Raw genomic sequence first — 27770 nt, forward strand, 5'->3', positions numbered from 1 at the left:
AATAAAATCAATGGTGTCCACAGAAAATGCAGACAGGACACGTCAGTGAAAAACTGAAACGTACTGTGAGAAGAGGGGGGTACAGCAGAGGATGATTGCACAGACTCTACAGCAACAACATGGCAGAAGACTATCAAGCGCTATTAAAGGGGTCCTCTGGGAATGATTTAAAATGGTCGCCAGCAACCAGTACTATAATGTGAGGAGGACTGGTTTATGGGGGTGAGGGGACGTGGCCTCACTACAATGCTCTACAATAGATGGTAACGATGCGATCCCGCCTGTGATAAGCCATCATGGCTGAGCAGCCTGACAGGAAAACTCACCAATATGTAAGAGCCAGAGCGTCGTGAGATCCCAACCAGTCCTGCTCACATTCTAGGTCAGATTGCTGGCAGCCATTGTAAATCATTTCTGGAGAACCCCTTTAAAGGGCTTCTGTCACTCCACTAAAGTGATTATTATTTTTTTTGGGCTAGTGAAATTAGTTATATTGCGATATATGACAATATAATTGTGTTACTTACTTTGATCCAGCAGTTTCTGCAAAAAACGAAGTTTTATAATATGTAAATTCGGTCTCTAACAGCAAGTAGGGCGGCTACTTGCTGCTAGCTGCTGCAGAAATCCGCCCCCTCGTCGTGTTGATTGACAGGGCCAGCCGGGATCTCCTCCTCCGGCCAGCCCTGTCAGTATTTCAAAAATCGCGCGCCTCTGTTGATTCGGCGCAGGCGCTCTGAGATGAGGAGGCTCGTCTCCTCAGAACTCCCTCAGTGCGCCTGCGCCGATGACATCACCGAAGTAGAAGACGTCATCGGCGCAGGCGCACTGAGGGAGTGCTGAGGAGACGAGCCTCCTCATCTCAGAGCGCCTGCGCCGAATCAACAGAGGCGCGCGATTTTTGAAATACTGACAGGGCTGGCCGGAGGAGGAGATCCCGGCTGGCCCTGTCAATCAACACGACGAGGGGGCGGATTTCTGCAGCAGCTAGCAGCAAGTAGCCGCCCTACTTGCTGTTAGAGACCGAATTTACATATTATAAAACTTCGTTTTTTGCAGAAACTGCTGGATCAAAGTAAGTAACACAATTATATTGTCATATATCGCAATATAACTAATTTCACTAGCCCAAAAAAAAAAAAAATCACTTTAGTGGGGTGACAGAAGCCCTTTAAGGACAGCACTACATGAACAGTCCTGCTGCCGCTGACCTCAGGAGGGGGCCTGACAGATTCCCTTCACCTTTTCAGTAGAGGTATGGATGGCCACGTGGGGCATTTCCGCACCAAAATCCACAAGTTACTGGACGCAGGTTTAACCCTACTCGTTTCAAAAGGGGAAATCCACATCATAAATTGACGCACTGTGGATTTAGAATTCATACTATAGCGCAATTTATTTTGCAGATGTTTTTTTTTTCACTGAATTTTTAAAATGACATCCACGTTACGGCTGGTATTGTAAAATGAAGCATATTCGCCGCACACACATTCCACGGTGAATATACCAATGGGAAGCAAATCGGCGATATACAGACTGGTGAGCGGGTGTCCGTACTGATTAGACGCCATTTACACGGGCAAAGATCAAGAAGGAACCGTCCCATCCATATGCTGCAGTCATCCCTTCTGCAACTTGCAACTGTGCTGCCTGCGCATTACACACACACACAGCTCTGCTGCCTGCGCATTACACACACACACAGCTCTGCTGCCTGCGCATTACACACACACACACACACAGCTCTGCTGCCTGCGCATTACACACAGCTCTGCTGCCTGCGCATTACACACACACACACAGCTCTACTGCATATACTTCATACAGTCTCAACCCTACTACATACACATTACAGGTGCACACAGGCACAGCTCTGCTGTCTGCAGCCTATTTACACACTTCACACACAAATCTGCTACATGTAAGTCATACAGTCTCACCACTACTACATACACGATACAGTTGCAAAGGCACTCTGCTGTCTCTATACACACAGCTCTGCTACATATAAGTCATGCAGTCTCACCACTACTACATACACAATACAGTTGCACAGGCACAGCTCTGCTGTCTCTATACACACACAGCTCTGCTACATATAAGTCATACAGTCTAACCACTACTACATACACAATACAGTTGCACAGGCACAGCTCTGCTGTCTCTATACACACTGCACACACAGCTTTGCTACATATAAGTCATAGTCTCACCACTACTACATACACAATACAGTAGCACAGGCACAGCTCTGCTGTCTCTATACACACAGCTCTGCTACATATAAGTCATACAGTCTAACCACTACTACATACACAATACAGTTGCACAGGCACAGCTCTGCTGTCTCTATACACACTGCACACACAGCTCTGCTACATATAAGTCATAGTCTCACCACTACTACATACACAATACAGTAGCACAGGCACAGCTCTGCTGTCTCTATACACACAGCTCTGCTACATATAAGTCACAGTCTCACCACTACTACATACACAATACAGTTGCACAGGCACAGCTCTGCTGTCTCTATACACACTGCACACACAGCTCTGCTACATATAAGTCATAGTCTCACCACTACTACATACACAATACAGTAGCACAGGCACAGCTCTGCTGTCTCTATACACACAGCTCTGCTACATATAAGTCATACAGTCTCACCACTACTACATACACAATACAGTTGCACAGGCACAGCTCTGCTGTCTCTATACACACTGCACACACAGCTTTGCTACATATAAGTCATACAGTCTCACAACTACTACATACAGATGCTCACAGTCTCATCTCTACTAACCCCTTCCCTTCAGCCCTTCGATAGCCCCTCTCGTGCACCCCTGGCTCTTATCTGTAGTCTCTCTCGCCACACCCTGCACACACAGCTCTGCTGCATATACGTCGTACAGTCTCACCAATACTACATACACATTACAGGTGCACACAGGCACAGTTCTGCTCTCTCGCCACACCCTGCACACACAGCTCTGCTGCACATACGTCATACAGTCTCACCTCTGCTGCATGCACATTTTACACTGAGCTAGACCGCCAGCACAACCATTCAGCTCTGCTGCATGCACGCTCCCCCCTGACTCCTCCCACGCACGTGACCGATCACGTGGCCCTGACATCAACAAACGTCCTTTAACCCACTAGGCTCCGCCATCTACCGGGGATTCAGCGCCGGAGACAAGAGGCGACCGGGTCGTCGACTTCCGGGGCTGTGCGTCACGTGACCCTCACCGGCAGCGCTCGGTCCCTGCGCCGTCCTCCCTGCACAGGATGCGTTACGTCACCGCGGCCGTGATGTCATGAGGAAGGCGAAGGGGCGGAGTTGTGATTGACAGGTGCTCGCCGGGTTTAGCTGGGGCAGGTGACAGGTCATGTTGTGCCCGGGTGTATGTCATGTGTCTCCCCCGACACCCACCACCAAGGGGTCGCCTAGTGTGATATGCCCCCTGTGTGCGCCCACCCGTCCCCTGTGCCCCCACCCTCCATCACTCCTCATCTATTATTCATCATGTGTAGTGCGGAGCTGCAGGAATAACCCTGACACCCCTTCGGCTCTGCTACATCTGAGTCGTGTACGTGCACCGGGCGGCTGCAAAAGTTTGTGAAATCAACATTGTATTATTCAAATCATATAAAGTGTAGATACAGATACAAATGGGGTCAGGATGCAACTGTAGCGAACAGTCAGCTGTGAGTAGCTCTGGTGTATGGATGCATTGTCATGATGGGAGCTGCACAGCTCTGTATTCCCACTAGGTGGCGCCATTTCATACGACTGGTCCCTATAGTAAGTGCTTTACAGCACAGCGCCATGAGCGGCGGGGCCCTGCAATGCACCTGGTGTCCGGCTTGTACGGGGGTCAATCCTGGGGAAAGGGGAGCCGCCTAATCCTACTTTCCATTGTATGGTACGGATATGGCAGATTTCATACATGTGGTTTTTGGACACGTGACATGAAATCACGCAATGGTGGTGGGCAGGGGTGCACCTAGCCTTTCTGCTGCCCGAGGCGGAAACTGAAACTCTTAGGCCTCTTTCACACTTGCGTTGTCCGGATCCGTCGTGTACTCCATTTGCCGGAATTACACGCCGGAAAAACGCAAGTGAACTGAAAGCATTTGAAGACGGATCAGTCTTCAAAATGCATTCAGTGTTACTATGGCAGCCAGGACGCTATTAAAGTCCTGGTTGCCATAGTAGTAGTGGGGAGCGGGGGAGCGGTATACTTACAGTCCGTGCGGCTCCCGGGGCGCTCCAGAATGACGTCAGAGCGCCCCATGCGCATGGATGTGTCCATGCGATCATGTCATCCATGCGCGTGGGGCGCCCTGACGTCACTCTGAAGCGCCCCAGGAGCCGCACGGACGGTAAGTATGCTGCTCCCCCGCTCCCCGCTACACTTTACCATGGCTGCCAGGACTTTAGCGTCCCGGCAGCCATGGTAACCATTCAGAAAAAGCTAAACGTCGGATCCGGTAATGCGCCGAAACGACGTTTAGCTTAAGATCCGGATTAATGCCTTTCAATGGGCATTAATTCCGGATCCGGCCTTGCGGCAAGTGTTCAGGATTTTTGTCCGGAGCAAAAAGCGCAGCATGCTGCGGTATTTTCACCGGCCAAAAAACGTTCCGGTCCGGAACTGAAGACATCCTGATGCATCCTGAACGGATTTCTCTCCATTCAGAATGCATGGGGATAATCCTGATCAGGATTCTACCGGCATAGAGCCCCGACGACGGAACTCTATGCCGGAAGACAAGAACAACGCAAGTGTTTAAGAGCCCTTAACCTAACCCATTTGCCACAATAAAAAAAGCTCTCATCGCCCATGGCCATTCTGTTGCCCCCTTCTTACCCCTACCTGGTGCTGCCTGAGGCGATCGCCTCACCTGGCCTCATTGGTGGTGCACCCCTGGTGGTGGGCTATAGGAGCTGGGGGGGGGGGGTAGTCTCATCTCAGACTCCCCATAGGCCTCATGCACACGAACGTTGTTTTCGTCCGCATCCGAGTCGCAGTTTTGGCGGCTTGGATGCGGACCTATTCACTTCAATGGGGCCGCAAAAGATGCGGACAACGTTGCTCCGTTCCGTGGCCCTGCAAAAAAAAATATAGCATGTCCTATTCTTGTCCATTTTGCGATCAAGAATAGACAGTTATATCAATGGTTGTCCGTGCCGTTCGGCAATTTCGGAACGCACACGGACGCCGCCCGTGTTTTGCAGATCCGCAATTTGCAGACCGCAAAACACACAACAGTCGTGTGCATGAGGCCATAGAGCTTTGATAGGTGCATGTCCCACCTCTGCATTTACTTTGAGGGGGGTAGGGTAGGGGGACCCCCGCTCTTAAAGGGGTTGTCCTCTTTAAGTATAATCTAGTCCAAGTTCTTTATTATACGTTCTGCTGCGTTTTATTTAAAGGGGTTGGCCTCTTTATATACAGTATAATCTAGTCCAAGGTCTTTATTATAAGTTGTGCGCCATTTTGACGGGGCCCGCAGGACCACTCCCTTTTATTTAAAGGGGTTGTCCTCCTAATAATCTAGTCCAAGGTCTTTATTATATGTTCTGCACCATTTTTATGAATCCTGAATACACACTCCCTTTTATTTAAAGGGGTTGGCCTCTTTGAATATAATCTAGTCACACGTCTGAGGCCTGAGTGCAGCCGTCTTACTAGTATATCTTTATTATAAGTTCTGCCCCTCTGTTAGAGAAGTCTTCTGTGCCGACCACATGCTGCTCCTGAACCTAAAAATGGCAACCTTACCCATCACCACCTTACTCATCACCACCATTTAAATGCATTGCACCTGGAGCTGCGCATGAGCAGATGACTGTGTGGTCCCAGGAAAGTAGCGCAGGTGCAGCCTGTTCCTATGGAAGGCGATGGTAGATGGGTCACCTCACATTCCCCTCAGCCATAAGCGCAGGCAGTTGGCACTGAAGACTTGACTAACAAGGGGACGCCACTTAAAGGGGTAGAGATATTGACGTGCTACCCTCAGGATAGGACATCAATATAAGATCAGTGCAGGTTTGACGTCCGACACAACCCCGTCGATCTGCTGCACAGCGGTGGGAACGAGCAGTGTACAGAGTGGAAGCAGAAGGCACCGTACACTATGGGGGGCAATGTGTTTTGTGACACACAGTGGGGGGAGATTTATTAAACTGGTGTAAAGTAGAACTGGCTGAGTTGCCCGTAGCAACCAATCAGATTCCACCTTTCATATTCCAAAGGAGCTGTCCAAAATGAAAGGTGGAATCTGATTGGTTGCTATGGGCAACTCAGTCAGTTCTACTTTACACCAGTTTGACAAATCTCCCCCAATGTGTTTTATGACACACAATGAATGTAGTAATCACAGAACTCATTGTGTCTTTACGGAAATCTTTTTGTTGCATATAAGGTTTGTGACACGGAAGTCATTTTGTTGCGCAGAATTCAAAAAAAAAATGAATTTTGTGTCACAAATGGCGCCCGATAGTAGTTTCCAGCGCCGGTGTACTGCAGCTCCGCTCCTGGTCACATAAATGGGAGCATAGCTGCAGTACTCCGGCACGGCCACTACACAGCGTATGGCGCTCTCTGCTTCCACTCAGTACTCTGTTAGTCTTTAGGGCCAGTACAGGTAATTGGTGGGGGTGCTAGGAGTCGGACCCCCACCAATCTGATATTGATAAAGTACCTTGAGGGAAGTTCATCCCCTTTAAGGACCCGTGAAAACGCTGTGTGGCTTCTAATAAAGACCATGTTCACCATGTTCAGGGCTCATTCACACGACTAGGGCAGCACATCATGTGCTCTCCGCATCCGTACTTCCGTTCCGCGGCCCCGCAAAAAAGATAGAACATGTCCTATACTTGTCTGCAATTGGCATTTTCTATCATAGTGGCGGCCAGGTGCAGAACGCACGCGGCCAGTATCCGTGTTTTGCAGATCCGCAATTTCCAGACCGCGAAACACTACTAAAGTATATATAAAGGTATTCATCCAGCCAGGATCAGAGTATGTATGACGCCTGCGTGATCTAAGAGTACATACAACATTGCGTGATAGGTTTTACACGTCACATGTAGGGGGGTTGCCCCTTTAATCTGTTGGTGCAGCTGTATGTGTGCAGGCAGCCTGTATACGCCTGTGTGTGTACTGTGTGCACATGCACAGGATACAGCGTGCCGCTCTCTGATACAGCGCGGTGCTGACTCAGCATGACTCGCCTGCTCGGCTGCGCTTTCCCTCCCAGCCTATTTTTAAAGTTCAATTCTCCGGGGATTGGAATTGGTTTGTCCCCTGTGAACGGGAAAAGTCCTTATTAACAGGGTCACAGATCAGGACCCGGGGGCACATGGACAGCAAGAGGTGGGGGGGGGGGGGTGAGTTCATGCGGGAACACGGCGGGTTTTGGAGGTCACACTAACGCATTGCTTCCTCTGTCTGTAGATTGCTGACACACGGTTCCCAGGGTATGACGACTCTCAGCAAGGGAAATAGCAAAGCTCTGAAGGTAAGTGGCTCCTGACCATGACATATGACCTCCTTCTTCTCTTAAAGTGGCCCCCTAAGCTGCAAGGGGGCCATGGGTCTCAGCGACAAAAGCAACCTCTTCAAACAGCTGATCGCCAGAGGTCCTGGGTGTTGGACCACCACCAATCAGATACTGATGACCTGTCCTTAGGTCATCAGTATTAAAGCGGTTGTCCAAGATTAGAAAGAAATGGCTGCTTTCTTCCAAAAACAGCGGCACCCCTGTCCACGGGTGATGTCTGGTATTGCAGCATGGCTCCATTGAAGTCGATAGGGCAGAACTGCAATATCGCACACAACCTGTGGACAGGGGTGGGGCTGTTTTTCAGAAAAGGCAGCCATGTTTTTCTAATCCTGGACAACCCCTTTAAGGGTTCTTGCACACAACCGTATGCATTTTGCAGTCCGCAAAATACGCATCCGCAAAAAATACAGATGATGTCCGTGTACATTCCGTAATTTGCAGAACGGAACAGCTGGCCCCTAATAGAATAGTCCTATCCTTGTCCGTAATGCGGACAATAATAGGACATGTTCCATTTCTTTTGCGGAACAGACATACGGAAATGGAATGCACATGGAACGGACACGGAAACAAAATACGTTTGTGCAGATGGGTTTTTTTCTGTGCTGAAAAAACTATGCAGAATCCACTGTTACTCATTTAAGTGGATTTGTGGCAGAATACACACTGTGAATGAACTCATGGCTTCTTTTTCCACGCAGCCATTTTTAAAACCAGGAGCTGAAAACAAGCACATTGTAAATTACCGTGTAGTTTTCCCATTGAAATCAGTGGAGGGTGGATAGCACGTGTTTTCGACATTTCACATTGAAAAAGCTCAGTGTGACTATTGTAACTGTAAAAATTTGTAATGATTTGTCATCTGTGTTTTTCTTGGCAGAAAATCCTAAATGGGTGCTAAATTTTTTACATTAGTTTCTATTTTTATTTTAGTCACCAAGATTTCCCCCATTTCCACCATTTTCTCTAACCTAAACTCCTGCGCTGTAAACAAATTTTCCTCTGGATGTGCCTATACAAATGAAGTGTCCTGTTGAATCTTCGCTCAGCCCCGTCCCCTGGTTCTTTGCTTGATATGAGTTATCCTTCAGTACTAAAAAGTGGCGCATGCACAGTGTATTCCCTTCTGTTATGCGTCTGCACCAGTCCCAAGCTCGCGGGTCCTCGTATTCCCTATTCATTTCACGGCATGTGCTGCACAAAAATAATTCCTCTAAACTCAGAAGGTGCAGACACGCTCTACGCATGTGGCAGGGTTCACCCGTACCGCGCAAGCGCAACATTTATTTGCAGACAGTGGATGATGCAGAAAAGTAGTTCATGTCAATTGAGAGGACCAGGGCAGGGGCTGAGCAGGGATTCAGCAAGACACTTAATTCATCCAGTTATAGATGGTTATCAGACGCTTGAGGGGTCACTTATATACAGCGCAGGAGTGTTTCCGTATAGTTTTATTTTAGGCAGATCTTTTCAACTCCCCCTCCTGTTTATTTTTAGGTAAAGAGGGAGCCAGGGGAGAATGGCACCAGCCTTACAGACGAAGAATTGGTCACCATGTCTGTGCGGGAGCTGAACCAACATCTCCGTGGTTTGTCCAAGGAAGAGATCATCCAACTGAAGCAGCGACGGCGCACCCTTAAAAATCGCGGGTATGCGGCAAGCTGCAGGGTGAAGCGGGTGACGCAAAAAGAAGAGCTGGAGAAGCAGAAGGCAGAACTGCAGCAGGAGGTGGAGAAACTCGCCTCCGAGAATGCCAGCATGCGCCAGGAACTGGACTCTCTGAGGTCAAAGTATGAAGCTCTGCAGAACTTTGCCAGGACTGTCGCCAGAAGCCCCATCAACCCTCCCAGGGGAGCGTTTCCACCAGGCATGAGGCCTCTTATACCAGGAAAAGTAGCCGCCACTAGTGTCATTACCATAGTGAAGTCTAAAACTGAGGCACATTCTTAGGGGGGAGTGGAAAAAACGATGGGGCTACTGACCTTCCATAGCGTTTCCCAAAGCACAAGTACCCAAAGAATTCCTTAGCTACCGGAAAGGTTTCCAGCAGTGGAACAAGGTATCGTCTATGGGAGAAGTTGGGTGCTTTGGCAGGGAATACAACATTTCGGCATTTGTGTCTTTGCAGCAAGTGGGAAAGTGACGAATAGTGGGAGGTCTCTCACTAAGCTTCCTCTGACCAAGTGTTCAAGCACTCAGTCCACCAGAATGGTGAGTGACGGAGATGCAGAGTCAACGCCGGCTGTAGTTTCCACACTTGAAAGAGTCCATAGGATTTGTCTGTGTTTTGAGTTTTCCCGTCCTGTCGAGCTTTCAGTGTACAGTGTGAAGTCCGGTTGTGCTCCACGTCTTGGGTCGGTATGCGCAGTCCATATACTTGAAGTACGCGGTGTTGTGGCTCCGTCTGTACAGTGTGACGTCGGGTGGTTCTGCTTCTTTTGTGACTGGTGTGTGTTTGTGTGCAGTTCTCCTGCGTGTTGTGTAGTTTGTGATGTTGGACTTTACTGCTCCTTTTTGGATCGTTCAGTTCGTTAGTAGTGTGAAGTCTTCCAGCCTGTGGGTCAGCTTGCTGTCCTGTGTTGTCAGAGTGTGTCCTCCTCCGTTGTGGTCGGTGTGCAGTCTTCACTTGGGTTAGTGAACGTGATGGTTTGTTCTCAATGTGGTGGAATATCCTTTGAAGTTGGTGGCGTTTTTGTGCCAAAAATAATATATCATACTGCATTGATGGTGACGTTGATGGGAAGAGCCACTCTGCTCGTTTGTGACTATGTTGCCCAATCCATAATTCAAGTAGAAGATCTTCGCGTGAGGCTTCCTCTCTGAAAGACAATGGGGTTCTTCCTGAACATCCATCAAAGCCTGAAAGTACAGTATGTCTGCATAGTCATGTTGGTGGGACCGTCTTGAGAGGAGCCCATGGGCCAATCTTTTTTTGGATATTCATGGTCAGGCATCACAATATGCAACCTTTGATCACGGCAGTTGCAAACTGAGGAAAACTGTGCTATGCTTAGATGACAGCTAGCCATGCTCAAGAGCTGCGTGTCGTCTGACAGCTGTTCCTCCCTTTCCCCCCATCCATACACAGATGTTTTTGGCTCGGCCAAGCATGCATGTGTTCTGAATTGGGAGTAAGCTGCTGCCATACACCTCCCCAAGAATAAAAGGATTGGGCATGTTGAAATCCAGCTACCCCATCCTTAACTCCTCCGACAGCTGCTGCTGGGGGGAGTTAGGAGGCCCCCATACACATTAGATGATCAGCCAACCCCGCTGTAATCTATTGTGTATAGTCAGGAATTGTCTATTTTATTTTATAAATCTGCCTCTGGCTATTAGGACCTGTGGAGAAATCCATACTCACCTGCTCCCCGCCGCCGATTTCTGGTCCCTGTCCGTCAGCTTCCTGTATGAATTTGGCCCACTTGCACCTCTGGAGCCAATGACTGGCCTCAGTGGTGACTTAATACATCACCAATTAGCTCAGTCATTGGCTGCAGTAGAACACGTGACCCTGACCACCCAGAGGTTTATAGGACAGGGACCAGAAGACCACAGAAAGGAGACTAAACCAAGTGGTGCAGATTTAAAAAAAATATATATATAGACAATTCCTAACAGATTATTGTGTGGTATAATTATACGGTGTGGTGCCCCTGCCAAGTCCTCATGTGAGCTCTTCTGGCCCAAAAGGATATGTGTAATAGTTAAAATCTGCTGGTTCACGTTACCGCCTTCGACTCCTGGTCTTCCATATTTCTGGTCCCATTGAGTCCATCATTCAGAAGTTGACAGTGTTGTACCTGGTTGCCGTGTAGACATGGGGTTCACCTACTTATGGAGTTGAGTACTTAGCATATCAATACTCCAGCAATTAGTGACATCACTGGATATTTTGGTGATGTCACCAATCTTAATAATTTGCACTGTAAAGTGATTGAATTACTATTGCCATCTATACAACAAGTTGGGTATCAGCCAGGAGGGATCTGGTGTGTTGTACACAGAAAGGACCATGGATGGTGAATGTGGTGGTGTAGACAGGACTAACACAAAGCTACAGTCCTCCTGCTCTTGATGCTGCCGCCGGTTTACACGTTTGGCATCTCTTATATCGGATTGTAGGTTGTGCTTCTTTTTATTATGTGCACGTCGATGATCTGCTGACGTTAAACAGACAATATCCCATTAAAGGGCTGACAGACAGTGGAGAGCCGCAGTCTACCAGATTTATCCGTACCCTGTCGCCTGCACCAGTCATGAGACTTTCTGGTAGAGGTGGCAGTGGTGTACATGCAGGACAACCTGCCCATAACATTTCATTCAGGAAGGCAGTATTAGGGTGAGCATGATGAAAAAGTTTACCCCATCCCAATTGCTGCCTATAGAACAGGGACTTAAATATTGCTGACCTATACTCATGGTATCTGATCATTGAGGTTCTAACTCCCAACATCCCACCACTGAGCTATTGGAAGGAGCACTTGGAAAAGCACTGCTGTCTCTTCCTCATGTCCACCCGTCAAATGGCCTAGGCTCCGCTCAGTCCTATTCAAGTGAATAAAACTGAGCTGCAATACCAGTCACAGCCACTATATGATGTGCGGCGCTATGCATGGATTAGTAAGAAGAGACCACAACGCATGTCCAAGTGCCTTCAAATAGCTGACTGGCGGGGGTGCTGGGAGTTGGACCCCGACAATCAGATATTGATGACCTATCCTGGGAGCGCACTGCACACGCACGACCACCTCTATGGGACTGCGAGAAATAGCCGAGCCAGCGATGAATGGTGTATAGGTAGCGCTCCGCTATTTTTTGAACTCCCATGACAGTGACTGGAGGGTGGCTGCGCTTGCACAGTGTGCTTTCATTCACTTTGGGAGCCTGTTCCGGAGATAGCAGCAGGTCCCATAGGTGGGACCCTCACCTCTCTGACATTGGTGGCCTATCCTAGCAGTATATGCCACCAATGTATGAGATGAGAAGGCCCCTTGTCTCAGAATCCCTCTCTCTTCATTTTTTTAGGGACCAGAGCTTAGTGCTGATCATATACATAGATCATACAGCAGCATCATACTCATGGAGCTTCATTTTTCAGCATTTAATTAAGGCCTCATGCACACGGCCGTTGTTCTGGTCCGCATCAGAGCCGCAGTTTTGACGGCTCGGATGCGGACCCATTCACTTCAATGGGGCCGCAAAAGATGCGGACAGCACTTCGTTGCTCCGTTCCGTGGTCCACACAAAAAAATATATAACCTGTCCTATTCTTGTCCGCAGTTATATTAATGTCTGTCCATGCCGTTCCGCCATCCGTGTTTTGCGGATCCGCGGTTTGCGGACCGCAAAACACACAATGGTTGTGTGCATGAGGCCTAAGGCAGAGCCCAGCCCCCATACTTACTGAACTCACACGACATGATGTCCGTAATACTGAGAAATAAGAATGTACACATGGGCCGTTGGAACCGCAAACATTTGACGTAATCAGGCGCTCTGTAACTATACATTGATCAGCTGAATGCATGGACGCAGAAGCTAGCTGTGCCCGTATCTTGCCATGTTCTGCCACGTCATCTGTAGATAGATAGTGCTCTTTGACTACTTCCCCCATAATACAACATCCTCGATGGCTGCATTTAGCACTGGCCTCATAAGGCCGGACATGCACTCAAGAGAGCAGTGACCAAGCAATTCATCTGACTGCTGTCATATACACTTGCATGCTACAGTCAGCTGAGCATGCATGTGTTCTCAGTAAGGGATGAAGCATTACTTACCAGCGGCTGGTCTATGTAATACAGGACAGGAGTGGCCCTCCGGAGCGAGAGGCGCTCTTTGTAGTCGCTCTTCCACTCCCCCTTTATTAACTCAAAACCCCCTATCGGGATATATAAAAAACGTGTTTTCTAAACCGGACAGCCCTTTTTTATTTAATATCTCAAGTGCTTTTATAACGAACCAGGATATATCTCACCCTATAACGTATGGGTGGGAAGATGGAGAATCGGGCATTTGTCTCTGAGGAGGTATGGAGCTGGATCCCCATGCAAGAAAACATGGATCTTGGATAATCGGGGGCTGTTTGACGCCCCTCATTACAGTATGTTCAGCCATGCAATGGTCTCACTGTGAACGTTCAGGTTTCTGCTCCTCACCGCAAGGCTTTTATGTGGTCGCACCTTCGGGAAAATCTGTCTCCGAGTCAGAGATGCAGGTTGCATCACTAACATATATACCGGTATTTATTGCTAAATTATTGTAGCATTTGCATCTGTACATACAAAGGGTATATGATGTTATTTATTCCTGTATATTTGGGATGTCCATTTCTGAGCCGTGGTCTCCAGCTGTCCAGGAGGTGCAGAGAACGGAGCGTCTCCAGGCCTGTTGGGCGCTACGGACGATGATTTGGGTGTGCCTCTGTTGTATATTATGTATGTTTGATATAAGGTCTATTTTATATTGTATATTGCCAATAAACATCTTCTAAAGAGCTGGATTCGAGTCAAATGAATGTGAGTACGCTGGCGATACAACAGAAAATAAGGGGTCAGTATTGCCTGGCTGTAAGGAAAGTCAGCAGCGTTATTAAAGGGGTTGGCCACCTTTTGGGGGGGGGGGGGGGGGTTAGCAAGCCCCCTTAATGGCCAGACTTGCAAAAGAGAAACATACTTACCTGCTCCCCACTTCTGGATCCCGGCTCCTTTTATCTCCGTCCTTGACTGCCTCGCTTGGGTTCCAACATCGGCTTTGACACTGCTGCAGTCAGTCACTGGCTGCAGCAGTGACCTGCCACCCTTGCATCACATGACCAGTTGATCTGATGCAAAGGGAGCAGGGCTCCAATGCACCCAGTGATTGGCATCAAAGCAGATGTTGACAACGGGGGACCCAAGAGAGGCAGCTTAGGGGGTGAAGCTGGAGCCAGCAGTGTGGAGCAGGTAAGTGTGCTTCTTTTTTGTCGGTCTGGCCAGGAGAGGGGTTTGCCAAAAACCAACCCTGATGCAAGGGAGGACTTTGATACCATTAGTGTCTATAGTATATGCAGGCCTTTCTAAGTGCACCCTCTAAACCCACTACGTATACCACTGCTATAGCCTTAGTGTACAGTCATAACAGCACTTACCTGCTCACTCTTATATAGGGATTATTAGAGCACCTGTACTATCCCAGTAGTACGGCTGGTCAGAGCTTCTTACATTATACTAATCAATGTATCTGTATATTGGTGTCACGGTCTCGATGTTGTTCGCCGTGACACGTTCACTGCATGCTGGTTGCCTGTGGCAATGTGTCATGTTGTCAGCATGTGTGTGCTCAGCCCCTTATATTCCTGGTTCCCTTCTCTGTCTTGTGCTGGAGGGGTTAACTATCTGGCTGCTGTGGATTTAGTTGTGTGCTAGGTGGAGCTGGGTGTGGCCTCTTGGCTCTTATAGTCTTGGTGTTGAGAGCCTGAGGTTAGATTCACTTCAGCCTTTTTTGTGGCTGGATGCAATGCTCCTTTCTGGGCATTTCCAGATGCCATGTCCTTGAGGGCTGCCTTGTGGGACATCTAGGTCCTTGCCTATGTCTACCCTTTCCCATTGTTATGTGTGGTGCTGCACTTAAGGGTTGATTATTCCGCATGGTTGCTAGACATGTCCTGTTTGTTGTACCTCCGGAAGGGGGTCCCTGGGGTTCCCCGGAGGGGGAACTACATGACAGCAAGCTGTGGCTTCCGGTAAGTGATCTTGTTGTTCTGTTTTTTGTGTTCATCTGGCCACAGGACACTTACCTGCTGCTCTGTTGTTGCTTGCTGTCTCATGCTTGTTATTAGGCCTGTTGGAGACTCTGATTTATCTGTGTCGTGGATGAATCGGCTGTCTCTTATTTCTGACTTCCATATTGCAGGGACCGATGGGGTGAGTAGGGCCCAGGTTTCGGTGCATGATCCCTCCTACCATCTGGGTTCGCTCATGCGGTTAGGAGGTCAGGGATAGGATGAGAGTGGCGATAGGAGGAGACCATCTCCCTTATCCTGGCTTCCAGGCCTAGTGGCTTTCCTAAATTTCAGACTTTGGACGGTGGCAAGTTTCCCCCACTCCTCACCGTGACAGTAGGCCTGTCAGAAGGCCAGTAGAGCTGTCATTTTGTCAGCCATCCAGACCTCCACCTACTATTATAATGAGAATTACCATGCGATTAAACCATTCCTTGTGCAGCAGCATAAACTGAGATTACCTTGCCATTGAGAACTTATCTCTCGGAGATTACTGATGCAGGAGGACAATGTGGGAGGGAAATTTTGTGCTCAAAAAAACCCTGGTGTACATGCTTTACAACACATTTATTTACCCTAAGTTTACAGCGCGTTCAAACGCGCTGTAAAACGCTCAACACATGAAAACCAATGCTTCCCTATGGGAATGGTTCTCACCTGGGCGTTTTACAGCGCGTACGATCGCGCTGTAAAACGCCCGACGCTCAAACAAGTACTTGAGCTTCTTTGGGGCGTTTTGACGCGCGTTTGTGGCCATAGGACACTGCAGTCAATGACACAAACGCGCGTCAAACGCGTGTTTACTATTACAAGAAACGCGCGTCAGAAACGCGCGTCAAAAACGCGCTTTTGACGCGCGTTTGGGAAACACTCAGGTGTGAAAGCAGGGTAAGTGTTTTAGACACTTTCAGACTTATGTTTTACTCGTTTGTAATATGGCACAATGCGCACAAAATGTGTCACGATTCTTGTCCTTTTTTGGAGTAAGCTAAGCTGACAAACAGGTGGTGTAAAGTTAGACTGGACAGTTTATAGGTGCTTCCGATTTATCAGCCACTGGGATAAACAGTTTCTCTAAGTTTACACTTGTCTTAGGGCTCATACAGACCAACGTGAGGGCTCCATGCCTGTGCTGCGGAGGGCAAATAGCGGTCCGCAATGCACGGGCACTTACTTGAATGGGTCCGCAATCCAGAGGCACAGAGCCAAAAGTCCACAGAAGCGCTGCGTAGTTCTTCCGTAGGCTTCGAATCTGTACCTAAGTTTAGCAAGATATAGGAGATTGCCGTTTGCAATATGGGCACTGAGCCCTTACGTTCGTGGGTATGAGCCCTTACTTTTAGGCTAGGTTCAAATCTCTGTTCGGTATTCTTTTCGAAGAGTGATGCCTAAAAGCGGTGTGTGCCGGCGTGGGCTTGTGTTAAAAGATTGGCATTGCATCAGCCATAACGACAGGGGGGCGAGTATTTGGGGTGTGTTGACCGTGTGTTGGGGTGTGATTTATGCTCCATGTACATCCTGAACTGGAAAGTTCCTATGAGATCGGGTGGGTGAAGACAGATCAACCCCTTGAGGTCGAGCCCACAGAACATCAATAAAAAAGGCAAAAATTATATTTAAAAAATAAATAAAAATGATAGGGGATCATTAACGAACAGATGCACTGCACTTTTGTGGTGTATATCAGACGCAATTCTGTTGCACGCCATGTTGCTCCACTCGCGCCAGGGTTTAAAAAGTGGGCGGGGAAGGGGACGGGCCAGAAGACCGGTCTCATTCATCATAGGCGTCGAAAATGGTCTAAATGTAAGACGGTAAGGAAGCTGGCTTACATTTAGAATCGGCTGTGGATACGCCGACGTTATGGAGAGGCTGGCGACATAACTTTGGCAATCCACTGCCAGCGCAGGGTTTATTAAGACCGGCGTCTAAAACACCAGTCTTCATTAATGTGCCCCATAGTTTTCTATCAATATTGAGTGTAAAAAATATCCCGCTGGAAGTCTCCTTTTAAGGCCCTTTCTGGTAAGTACAAAGAGATAAGGAGCCGGTGACAAAACCTATTTACAACTGATGACAGGAAGTAGTGGGAACTGCGGCTACTCTGGAAGGAGATGCTCAGACTGAAGGTCGAGATCAGAAACAGAATGATTATAAGGGTACGGACACACAACGTTTTTTGGCCGAGGTTTCGAGGCAGATCTACCTGCAGGAGATCGTGGTCCCACAAGTGTCTTCATCCTGTGACTTCTCAGCTACAGCTACACGGTGACACTGGTGACGGCCAAGATCGCAGGGCGGCTCTCCGGTTTACTGTGACCTCCAGCAGTGTTGGACTTCCATGCAACTAGCGTGTTGGGTCGCTGCAAACATGCGAGTCGCATTAGGATCCCATTTATTTCTGTGGGATTACCGCTACACTGCGATGCCCCTGGGATCCTGGCCGCGACCTGTGTCACCGTAGCCTTAAAGCTGAAGAAAGCATCATGGAGGTTTATGTTCTTCAAAACGGCTCATCTACAAAACCGGGGTGACATGGCAGTTACCTTCTCCTCTGGCCCATAAAACATGTTTGCTAACTTCGAATAGCAGGCTCCTGGAAGAAATGATAGCGGCAATACTTTTTCTGGGTGTGACCAGACGCCACTTTTGGAAATCCTGCCCCATCTTGCATAGCCGTGACCCATTATGTGAAGCATCAAGCCCCCATCACAGCACATGTGTTCACCAACGCCGCATAATTTTTTGCACCCTACAGTCCTACAGCGCAATGTTAAAAAAAAGACATAATTTTCCTTGTATCAAACACCACATTTCAATGGCTTGTAAATTAGTTCCAGCAAATGAAAACAAATTCTGGTTTAGAGGACCCCTTTAAGATGCTCTGTAGTGTTATCAGTGTGCCCATTGTGATGGACCATGTGATGAGCGCAGTGACGTCACCAAAGGTCCTTTTCTCCCAGGTCCTCAAAGAAGAAAGAAAGAAGACGAGCTTTGCGAACAAGTGGATGAGGTGAGTTTATTTAATTTTTTTTAACCCCTCCATCCCTAATTTACTTAGCATTCTGTATTAAGAATGCTTTTTTCCCTTATAACCATGGTAAAAGGGAAAATAATAAAGATCGGGTCCCCATCCCGATCGTCACCTAGCAACCATGCGTGAAAATGGCGCCGCATCTGCACTTGCTTGTGATTTTCACGCAGCCCCATTCACTTATCAATATAGAGCTTGCTGCTAGTGATGCGTGAAAATCACCGCTCAGGTGCACAGCCCCATTAAAGTAAATGGGTCCGGATTAAGTGCCGGCGCAATGCGTTCACCTCGCGCATTGCACCCGCACGAAATTCTCGCCGGTGTCCTTGTCAGTGACGCCACCCGACCCCTGGTCCAGGGGTCGGGTGGCGTCCTGGGCTGGTGAGCATGTGGCAGGGTGCCAAAGATGGTAGCACAGGAAGAGGTCTGTAGTCAGAAGCAGGAATGGTGAGAGGGGCATTTTGTGGTCGCCGGGCGTTCTGGCTGGGTGCCCACTGGCAGCTATGTTTGCTTTTGCAGCAAGCGATTCCCTGAGCACGGATGTCCCATACGGCAGTGTTCCTCGACTTCAGTCCTTAGGGCCGACTTGCCGGTCATGTTTTCCGGATTTGCTTAGTATTGAGCAGCTGATATAATTAGTGTCAGTGCATTCATTCTGTGGGATCTTCTGAAATCATGAACGGCAGGTGGGTCCTGAGGACTGGAGTTGGGGAACACTGCTGTACGGCAATCTGAGGCTCCCCCGGCCGGAGCTCAGAAGGCAGGATCAGGCCTCACCCCACTGATATTTGGTTCCGATCTGTCGGAAGGGCTCCTTGGTGTTGTGGAGGAGGCAGATGAGGGATGGAGAGCGGGGCGGCAGGGATAAGTCACAGATTGTGGTTGTATGGTCAGGCCACACACCCAAACTGAATGGTAAATCTTGTATGAAGTGGAACCGGCACTCAAACAGTCGGAGTACACGTGGGATTGTTTTAAATTTATAAAACTTTTATTAAATAATAACTATTTGTGCACTTCTTAAATAAGTATAAAAGCATAAAAATGGTATAAAAATGGTACACACATTCAGTTCGAGACTTGCAATAATCAAAAAGCAATCGTTATTATACTGTCTTGATAGTTCGCTGTACCATATAACACTGCATCCGTATCCCACTTGTTTAGTGTGACTGATGAATCGCAGTCTTCTATGGCCAAGCGGTTTGTTTGTAGGGCTATTTGTTTAGCTCCTTGTAGATTGACAATTTGAAACCAATAGTTAAATAAAAAAAAATCACTGCAACAGGTGCACAATGTGACTTTCAAGCAATAGTTCGTTCTAAACAGTGTATCGGTCCTCTGCCATGATTCCCTTAAGGCTCCAAGTGTGCCACCCAAGCAAGATCAATAGTCCGATATGATTTTTAAAGTCCCACCTGTGTTGGTATCGTCACAGGGGTATGGCGTAGCTCCACATGTATTTCTATCGATTGTAAGTTTTACTCACTGTGTCCCGTATGGTCTCACTATGTATATCCCGTAATCGGTTGCTGCCGTGGCGTCCCACGCTTCCACCTTTCTCCGGTATGTTTGTCTTACTTCCGGCTTTGTCAGGATCTCGCCTTTGATCTCGCGAGAATCTTGTTTCGGATAGTTGTTTCGTGAGTCCCAATACGTGTGTGTGAGTTGACTAGCGTTCTTCCCGTCTCTGTTAGGATTATCGATTCTCGGTCCTTTAGTACATGGCCATGCACCGTCTCACAGGTAACACCCAGACGCGTTTCGAGATGCTATCTCTTCATCAGTGGGTTGCCTGTGAGTGGTGATGTCTTGGTTCTTATGCTCTCATCTTGATTGTTTAATTGGTCACACTTGTTTTCGCTGTGAGGTCCCGTTCACAATTGGTTTTATTTTTTCTCTGTGATTCTGTTATTTCCTCAGTTTTTCACCATCATTAGGGATTTTGTTGTGCATCAGTTGCTTTTAAAATTGTCATATAGTATCACATTATACGATATGGCATATAATATAGAAAATATAATATAAAATGTAACATCAATTGGATGGTATACCATGTAGCATAAGACAGGAAATATAAAAAGCAATATAGAAAGTTTTTTTTTCATAAGTGTATCTCTGTCAGCCAGAAACTATATATCTGTCTTTGTTTTCTATTACTATTTTTTGATAAACTATTTCTTTTTTTCTTTAGATCCTCAATTATACCAATTTGGTATCTGCTTTTGGGGACAAATTTTTCCATGAATTTTTCTTCTTGAATGGGCTTTCTATTTTTCTGAGATTTTACAGTTTTTATGTATTTCATAGGTGGTTCATCTGCCCTTCAATAAAGATCTCATTCTGTTTCATTCAAGACAGATTTCTCATATATACAGGTCCTTCTCAAAAAATTAGCATATTGTGATAAAGTTCATTATTTTCTGTAATGTACTGATAAACATTAGACTTTCATATATTTTAGATTCATTACACACCAACTGAAGTAGTTCAAGCCTTTTATTGTTTTAATATTGATGATTTTGGCATACAGCTCATGAAAACCCAAATTTCCTATCTCAAAAAATTAGCATATTTCATCCGACCAATAAAAGAAAAGTGTTTTTAATACAAAAAAAGTCAACCTTCAAATAATTATGTTCAGTTATGCACTCAATACTTGGTCGGGAATCCTTTTGCAGAAATGACCGCTTCAATGCGGCGTGGCATGGAGGCAATCAGCCTGTGGCACTGCTGAGGTGTTATGGAGGCCCAGGATGCTTCGATAGCGGCCTTAAGCTCATCCAGAGTGTTGGGTCTTGCGTCTCTCAACTTTCTCTTCCCAATATCCCACAGATTCTCTATGGGGTTCAGGTCAGGAGAGTTGGCAGGCCAATTGAGCACAGTAATACCATGGTCAGTAAACCATTTACCAGTGGTTTTGGCACTGTGAGCAGGTGCCAGGTCGTGCTGAAAAATGAAATCTTCATCTCCATAAAGCTTTTCAGCAGATGGAAGCATGAAGTGCTCCAAAATCTCCTGATAGCTAGCTGCATTGACCCTGCCCTTGATAAAACACAGTGGACCAACACCAGCAGCTGACATGGCACCCCAGACCATCACTGACTGTGGGTACTTGACACTGGACTTCAGGCATTTTGGCATTTCCCTCTCCCCAGTCTTCCTCCAGACTCTGGCACCTTGATTTCCGAATGACATGCAACAGTCCAGTGCTGCTTCTCTGTAGCCCAGGTCAGGCGCTTCTGCCGCTGTTTCTGGCTCAAAAGTGGCTTGACCTGGGGAATGCGGCACCTGTAGCCCATTTCCTGCACACGCCTGTACACGGTGGCTCTGGATGTTTCTACTCCAGACTCAGTCCACTGCTTCCGCAGGTCCCCCAAGGTCTGGAATCGGTCCTTCTCCACAATCTTCCTCAGGGTCCGGTCACCTCTTCTCGTTGTGCAGCGTTTTCTGCCACACTTTTTCCTTCCCACAGACTTCCCACTGAGGTGCCTTGATACAGCACTCTGGGAACAGCCTATTCGTTCAGAAATTTCTTTCTGTGTCTTACCCTCTTGCTTGAGGGTGTCAATGATGGCCTTCTGGACAGCAGTCAGGTCGGCAGTCTTACCCATGATTGCGGTTTTGAGTAATGAACCAGGCTGGGAGTTTTTAAAAGCCTCAGGAATCTTTTGCAGGTGTTTAGAGTTAATTAGTTGATTCAGATGATTAGGTTAATAGCTCGTTTAGAGAACCTTTTCATGATATGCTAATTTTTTGAGATAGGAATTTGGGGTTTTCATGAGCTGTATGCCAAAATCATCAATATTAAAACAATAAAAGGCTTGAACTACTTCAGTTGGTGTGTAATGAATCTAAAATATATGAAAGTCTAATGTTTATCAGTACATTACAGAAAATAATGAACTTTATCACAATATGCTAATTTTTTTAGAAGGACCTGTATATTTGTCTATAGCTGTATGAGATAATTACGCATTTTTATGGGGGGACAGATTTCTCATAATGCTGTCTATCTCTTATCTATACCTTTGTTTATAGTTGTATAGGGTCATCCTGCATTTTTATGCAGGGACCCTTATAGGGGGACAACCTTGTCAGAGGGTTTCTATTTTTAGGGATATCAAAGATGTTTCCGTCAAAAATCCACCTACATATCGTAGCTCGTTCTTTCTATCAAGTTTCTCGGTGTAATTCTGTGTTTCCTCTAGGGCTCAATCTAGGGCTCACCACTAGGGCTCAATCTACTCAAAATCAGTTTACAATGGACATTAGGGGTTTCCTAACGTGTGATTCCTCCAGTGTTGTCTACCTTTTCCAGTGCCCCTGCCAGAAACAATATATTGGCAGAACGAAGAGACCCCTGAGGGTCAGAATTACGGAACATCTAAATAACATCAGGAAGGGATATGAAAAACACTCCCTATCTAACCATTTCAAATTGGTACATAACAGCGACCCCAGGGGTTTCTCGTTCATGGCCCTGGAGAAGGTGGACACACACTGGAGGGGAGGGAATCACATTATGAGAATGTCACGGGCAGAGTCCAGGAGAATATACGACTTTGGGAGTCTTCTCCCTGCAGGACTAAATTCAGATCTGGAAATTTTTGGGTTTATATAAAATATGGATCCATTTGTACGTATGGGGTTAAGTAGAGGAAACACAGAATTACACCGAGAAACTTGATAGAAAGAACGAGCTACGATATGTAGGTGGATTTTTGACGGAAACATCTTTGATATCCCTAAAAATAGAAACCCTCTGACAAGGTTGTCCCCCTATAAGGGTCCCTGCATAAAAATGCAGGATGACCCTATACAACTATAAACAAAGGTATAGATAAGAGATAGACAGCATTATGAGAAATCTGTCCCCCCATAAAAATGCGTAATTATCTCATACAGCTATAGACAAATATATATATGAGAAATCTGTCTTGAATGAAACAGAATGAGATCTTTATTGAAGGGCAGATGAACCACCTATGAAATACATAAAAACTGTAAAATCTCTGAAAAATAGAAAGCCCATTCAAGAAGAAAAATTCATGGAAAAATTTGTCCCCAAAAGCAGATACCAAATTGGTATAATTGAGGATCTAAAGAAAAAAAAGAAATAGTTTATCAAAAAATAGTAATAGAAAACAAAGACAGATATATAGTTTCTGGCTGACAGAGATACACTTATGAAAAAAAACTTTCTATATTGCTTTTTATATTTCCTGTCTTATGCTACATGGTATACCATCCAATTGATGTTACATTTTATATTATATTTTCTATATTATATGCCATATCGTATAATGTGATACTATATGACAATTTTAAAAGCAACTGATGCACAACAAAATCCCTAATGATGGTGAAAAACTGAGGAAATAACAGAATCACAGAGAAAAAATAAAACCAATTGTGAACGGGACCTCGCAGCGAAAACAAGTGTGACCAATTAAACAATCAAGATGAGAGCATAAGAACCAAGACATCACCACTCACAGGCAACCCACTGATGAAGAGATAGCATCTCGAAACGCGTCTGGGTGTTACCTGTGAGACGGTGCATGGCCATGTACTAAAGGACCGAGAATCGATAATCCTAACAGACGGGAAGAACGCTAGTCAACTCACACACACGTATTGGGACTCACGAAACAACTATCCGAAACAAGATTCTCGCGAGATCAAAGGCGAGATCCTGACAAAGCCGGAAGTAAGACAAACATACCGGAGAAAGGTGGAAGCGTGGGACGCCACGGCAGCAACCGATTACGGGATATACATAGTGAGACCATACGGGACACAGTGAGTAAAACTTACAATCGATAGAAATACATGTGGAGCTACGCCATACCCCTGTGACGATACCAACACAGGTGGGACTTTAAAAATCATATCGGACTATTGATCTTGCTTGGGTGGCACACTTGGAGCCTTAAGGGAATCATGGCAGAGGACCGATACACTGTTTAGTACGAACTATTGCTTGAAAGTCACATTGTGCACCTGTTGCAGTGATTTTTTTTTAATTTAACTATTGGTTTCAAATTGTCAATCTACAAGGAGCTAAACAAATAGCCCTACAAACAAACCGCTTGGCCATAGAAGACTGCGATTCATCAGTCACACTAAACAAGTGGGATACGGATGCAGTGTTATATGGTACAGCAAACTATCAAGACAGTATAATAACGATTGCTTTTTGATTATTGCAAGTCTCGAACTGAATGTGTGTACCATTTTTATACCATTTTTATGCTTTTATACTTATTTAAGAAGTGCACAAATAGTTATTATTTAATAAAAGTTTTATAAATTTAAAACAATCCCACGTGTACTCCGACTGTTTGAGTGCCGGTTCCACTTCATACATTATTTATAGCACAGAATTAGGGGTGTGTCTTTTCGAACCTGTGCACCAACTGTGGCAATTCGGAGTGAGCCATCTGCTTATTACCCACTGTTAACTGAATGGTAAATCTTAATTGCCACAATCGCAACGCAAAAAGTGCGCTCATGTCAGACTGAATTGTCCTGTGATTTTATATTTAAAGCCTCCTGCACACGTAGCATATTAGCTGTGGATCTTCAGAAGGAAAATCCGCAGCGTATTAAAGGGGTTGTGTCACTTCAGCAAATAGCATTCATCATGTATTGTCATTGTCCATATGGCCGCCTTTGCTGGCTTGGTCCATTTTACATCACATTATACACTGCTCATATTCAGGGTTTACGACCACCCTGCAATCCAGCAGCTGTGGTCGTGCTTGCACACTATAGGAAATAGCGCATGCACAGCAGCTCCCGACCCGGTCACCTCGTATCAGCGCTGCAGCGGTGGTCGTAACCCCTGGATACAAGCATAGAAACATAGAATGTGTCGGCATCTAGTCTGCCCAATATACTGAATACTATGAATAGCCCCTAACCCTATCTTATATAAAGGATAGCCTTATGCCTATCCCATGCATGCTTAACCTCCTCCACTGTATTTGCAGCTACCACTTCTGCAGGAAGGCTATTCCATGCATCCACTACTCTCTCAGTAAAGTAATACTTCCTTATATTACTTTTAAACCTTTGCCCCTCTAATTTAAAACCATCTCCTCTTGTAGCAGTTTTTCTTCTTTTAAATATTCTCTCCTCCTTTACCGAGTTGATTCCCTTTATGTATTTAAAAGTATCTATCATATCCCCTCTGTCTCGTCTTTCTTCCAAGCTATACATGTTAAGGTCCTGTAATCTTTCCTGGTAAGTTTTAATGTATAATGTGATGGAAAAATGAATCCAGCCAGCAAAGGAAGCAATATGGAGAATCATAATACATTAGTAAGTGCCTTGTATTAACTTTCTGCGGATTTATAAATGAAATTCTACATGGGAACTCGCCTCAGACTGTAGATGATCTTTGCTGGTACAAAGGCCGAGTTTTCAAGTGATTTCTGACATTTATTCCGCATCAAAAGTCATGTGAAATCTCCATCCTGTTGTTTTTCATGGAAATCTGCATTACCGTCCACGTGGCCGTGTGTTTTTTTGTTTTGTTTTTTCACACAGGTTTAAAATCCGCATCAAGTAATGACAACCCACGTCTTGACGCGGATCTAATCCGTGTGCATATCCATGTCAGTGCAAACTGCAAATCTGTAGGGTCACCTTCCAATTTCCATCACAGATTCTGGGGATTTTTCCTCACAACTGTTTGCTGTATAAAAATTATGCCGATTCTCAAATGGAAAAAGGGTGCATTTACATGAGGTGTTTTGGGCTGCACTACAATAAACCCACATGCAGTTTTGCCTAGAACTGCTCCACCTGTGGCTTTTTATTTTTTTTGTAGCATGGCTGTTATAATTCAAGCACATTAAAACATGCGGTTTTGATTAAGTAAAAAAGTATCATGTAAATACAGCCTAAGAGGTGTGCAGAAGGTAACCAATCATGTTTTAGATATCATTTGCTCATCTGTTATAGACAAATGAGAGCTAGATTCTGATTGGTTGCCAGGGGGGGCACCGCCTGCGGGCTCTCGTTTCTACACACGAGCGTTCTGTTGCTAGCCACGTGACGGCTCTTTCTGCAGAAGCAGTGATGACGTCACATCCGTTTCGGCGCCGCTCACGGAAGCGGAAGGTGTTTCTGAGCACAGAAGTTACCGGTATTATGGGCCGGGCGGAACGAAAAGCAGAAGCCCGTGAAGAAATTGTGCGGCGTGAGCAGCACCGGGAGCGGCGGAGACAGGTATTAGTGACCGGGCAGGTGTCCGCGGCTGATGGAGTCGATGATTTCTATGTTTTGACCGGCTGTCTCCCTGCAGATCTCCCGAATTTTCCACAAGCCGGCGGCCGAGCGGAGTCCCGGGGATCGGGAGCTGCTGGAGAGCTATGCGGAGCTGGTGCAGGAGCTGGAGAAGCAGGGGCTGCGGAGAGAACGGCTCCGGTACCGGGAGCAGGAGGTGGGTGTCTGCACTGCATGCGGTACCGTCCGCACCCGTGTGAATGAAGCCTTTCAATGTGTGCACCTTGCTGCTCCATCCTAATGACGGCTCTGCAGGACTGTTCTACCCTGTCAATTGTGAGGACCGAGGGTTTTCAGTAGCTCTGCTTGCAGTCAGTGAAAGTCTACAGCTTACTTGGCTGCGTGAATTTCAGCTGCAGCGCCCCCCAGCTGACACGCCGGCCCCGACCCTGATGTCTTCACGCTGCGGAAAACGCAAAACCGCCTCCCGGTGCGCGCAGTGGGGAATCCACCGCACTGTATATACCGCCATTGATTTTTCCGTGTGTCTATTTGCAATCTGCATTGCTGGAAAAAAGCGCCATGTGACGTCCAGGAGCAGCGTACAACTGGTGCGTGCCGTTAATAACCGCGTCAGCATTTTTCACACTTATTTTACGTTTCCACAGTGCATTTTTCCGGTGCAGTTGTAACTGCCCCATCTGAATACACCCAGCGGTGGGCCGGCCGGTGCCAGGACAGCTTTTTCAGCAAATGAGAATGGTTTTATTCATTTACAGAAAGCTGCGATTCATTCAAAAAGTGTGTTAGTAAATTGCGTTTAATTCCCTTCTGAGGCCTCATGCACACGACCGTTTCCATATATCCATCCGCAAACCATGGACACCCTCCGTGTTTCATCCCATTGTCGTCTGCAATACTGAAAAGAGGAGGACATGTTCTATAGGCCTCATGCACACGGTCGGATTGGGCATCCGTTTCTGATTCGCATTTCTTACAGATCACACACACGTAGCCCTTAAAGGGGTTGCGTCCCTTCAGTAAAGAGCATTTATCATATAGAGGACGTTAATACAAACCACTTACTAATGTATTGTGATTGTCCATATTGCTTCCTTTGCTGTCTGGATTAATTTTTCCATCACATGATGC

At 46.5% G+C, this 27770-nt stretch overlaps 2 protein-coding genes across 4 annotated transcripts in view; both read left to right on the plus strand.

Moving 5' to 3' along the window:
* The first annotated feature begins 2913 nt into the window (after positions 1–2913).
* Positions 2914–12806, plus strand: MAFG (MAF bZIP transcription factor G). Of its 2 annotated transcripts, none has more exons than XM_044297037.1 (3): positions 2914–3359; positions 7473–7536; positions 9079–12806. In XM_044297037.1, exons 2-3 carry the CDS (start codon positions 7498–7500, stop codon positions 9529–9531), a joined length of 492 nt encoding a protein of 163 aa, XP_044152972.1. In that variant the 5' UTR covers positions 2914–3359; positions 7473–7497; the 3' UTR covers positions 9532–12806. The 2 variants fall into 2 exon arrangements, with proteins under 2 accessions (XP_044152972.1, XP_044152971.1); XM_044297036.1 differs by lacking the exon at positions 2914–3359 and adding an exon at positions 6661–7391.
* A 2306-nt stretch (positions 12807–15112) lies between these two features.
* Positions 15113–27770, plus strand: part of SIRT7 (sirtuin 7) — a 48519-nt gene continuing 35861 nt past the window's right edge. Inside the window, exons 1-4 of one of the 2 annotated variants that reach the window (XM_044296304.1) lie at positions 15113–15307; positions 18310–18359; positions 26464–26621; positions 26698–26835. In XM_044296304.1, coding sequence (XP_044152239.1) covers positions 26472–26621; positions 26698–26835 — 288 coding nt within the window. In that variant the 5' untranslated portion in view covers positions 15113–15307; positions 18310–18359; positions 26464–26471. Of the gene's footprint in view, positions 15308–18309; positions 18360–25734; positions 26622–26697; positions 26836–27770 lie in introns of those variants that run through there. The other variant, XM_044296303.1, reaches the window with a different exon arrangement.

This window comes from Bufo gargarizans, chromosome 6 (assembly GCF_014858855.1).
Source record: "Bufo gargarizans isolate SCDJY-AF-19 chromosome 6, ASM1485885v1, whole genome shotgun sequence".
NCBI classification, from domain to species: Eukaryota; Metazoa; Chordata; class Amphibia; order Anura; family Bufonidae; genus Bufo; species Bufo gargarizans.

What these genes read in the sequence shown, in the direction of transcription:
- MAFG (XM_044297036.1), top strand. An exon ending in GAAATAGCAAAGCTCTGAAG is followed by an intron (nt 7,537 to 9,078) that starts GTAAGTGGCTCC and finishes GTTTATTTTTAG; the next exon opens with GTAAAGAGGGAGCCAGGGGA.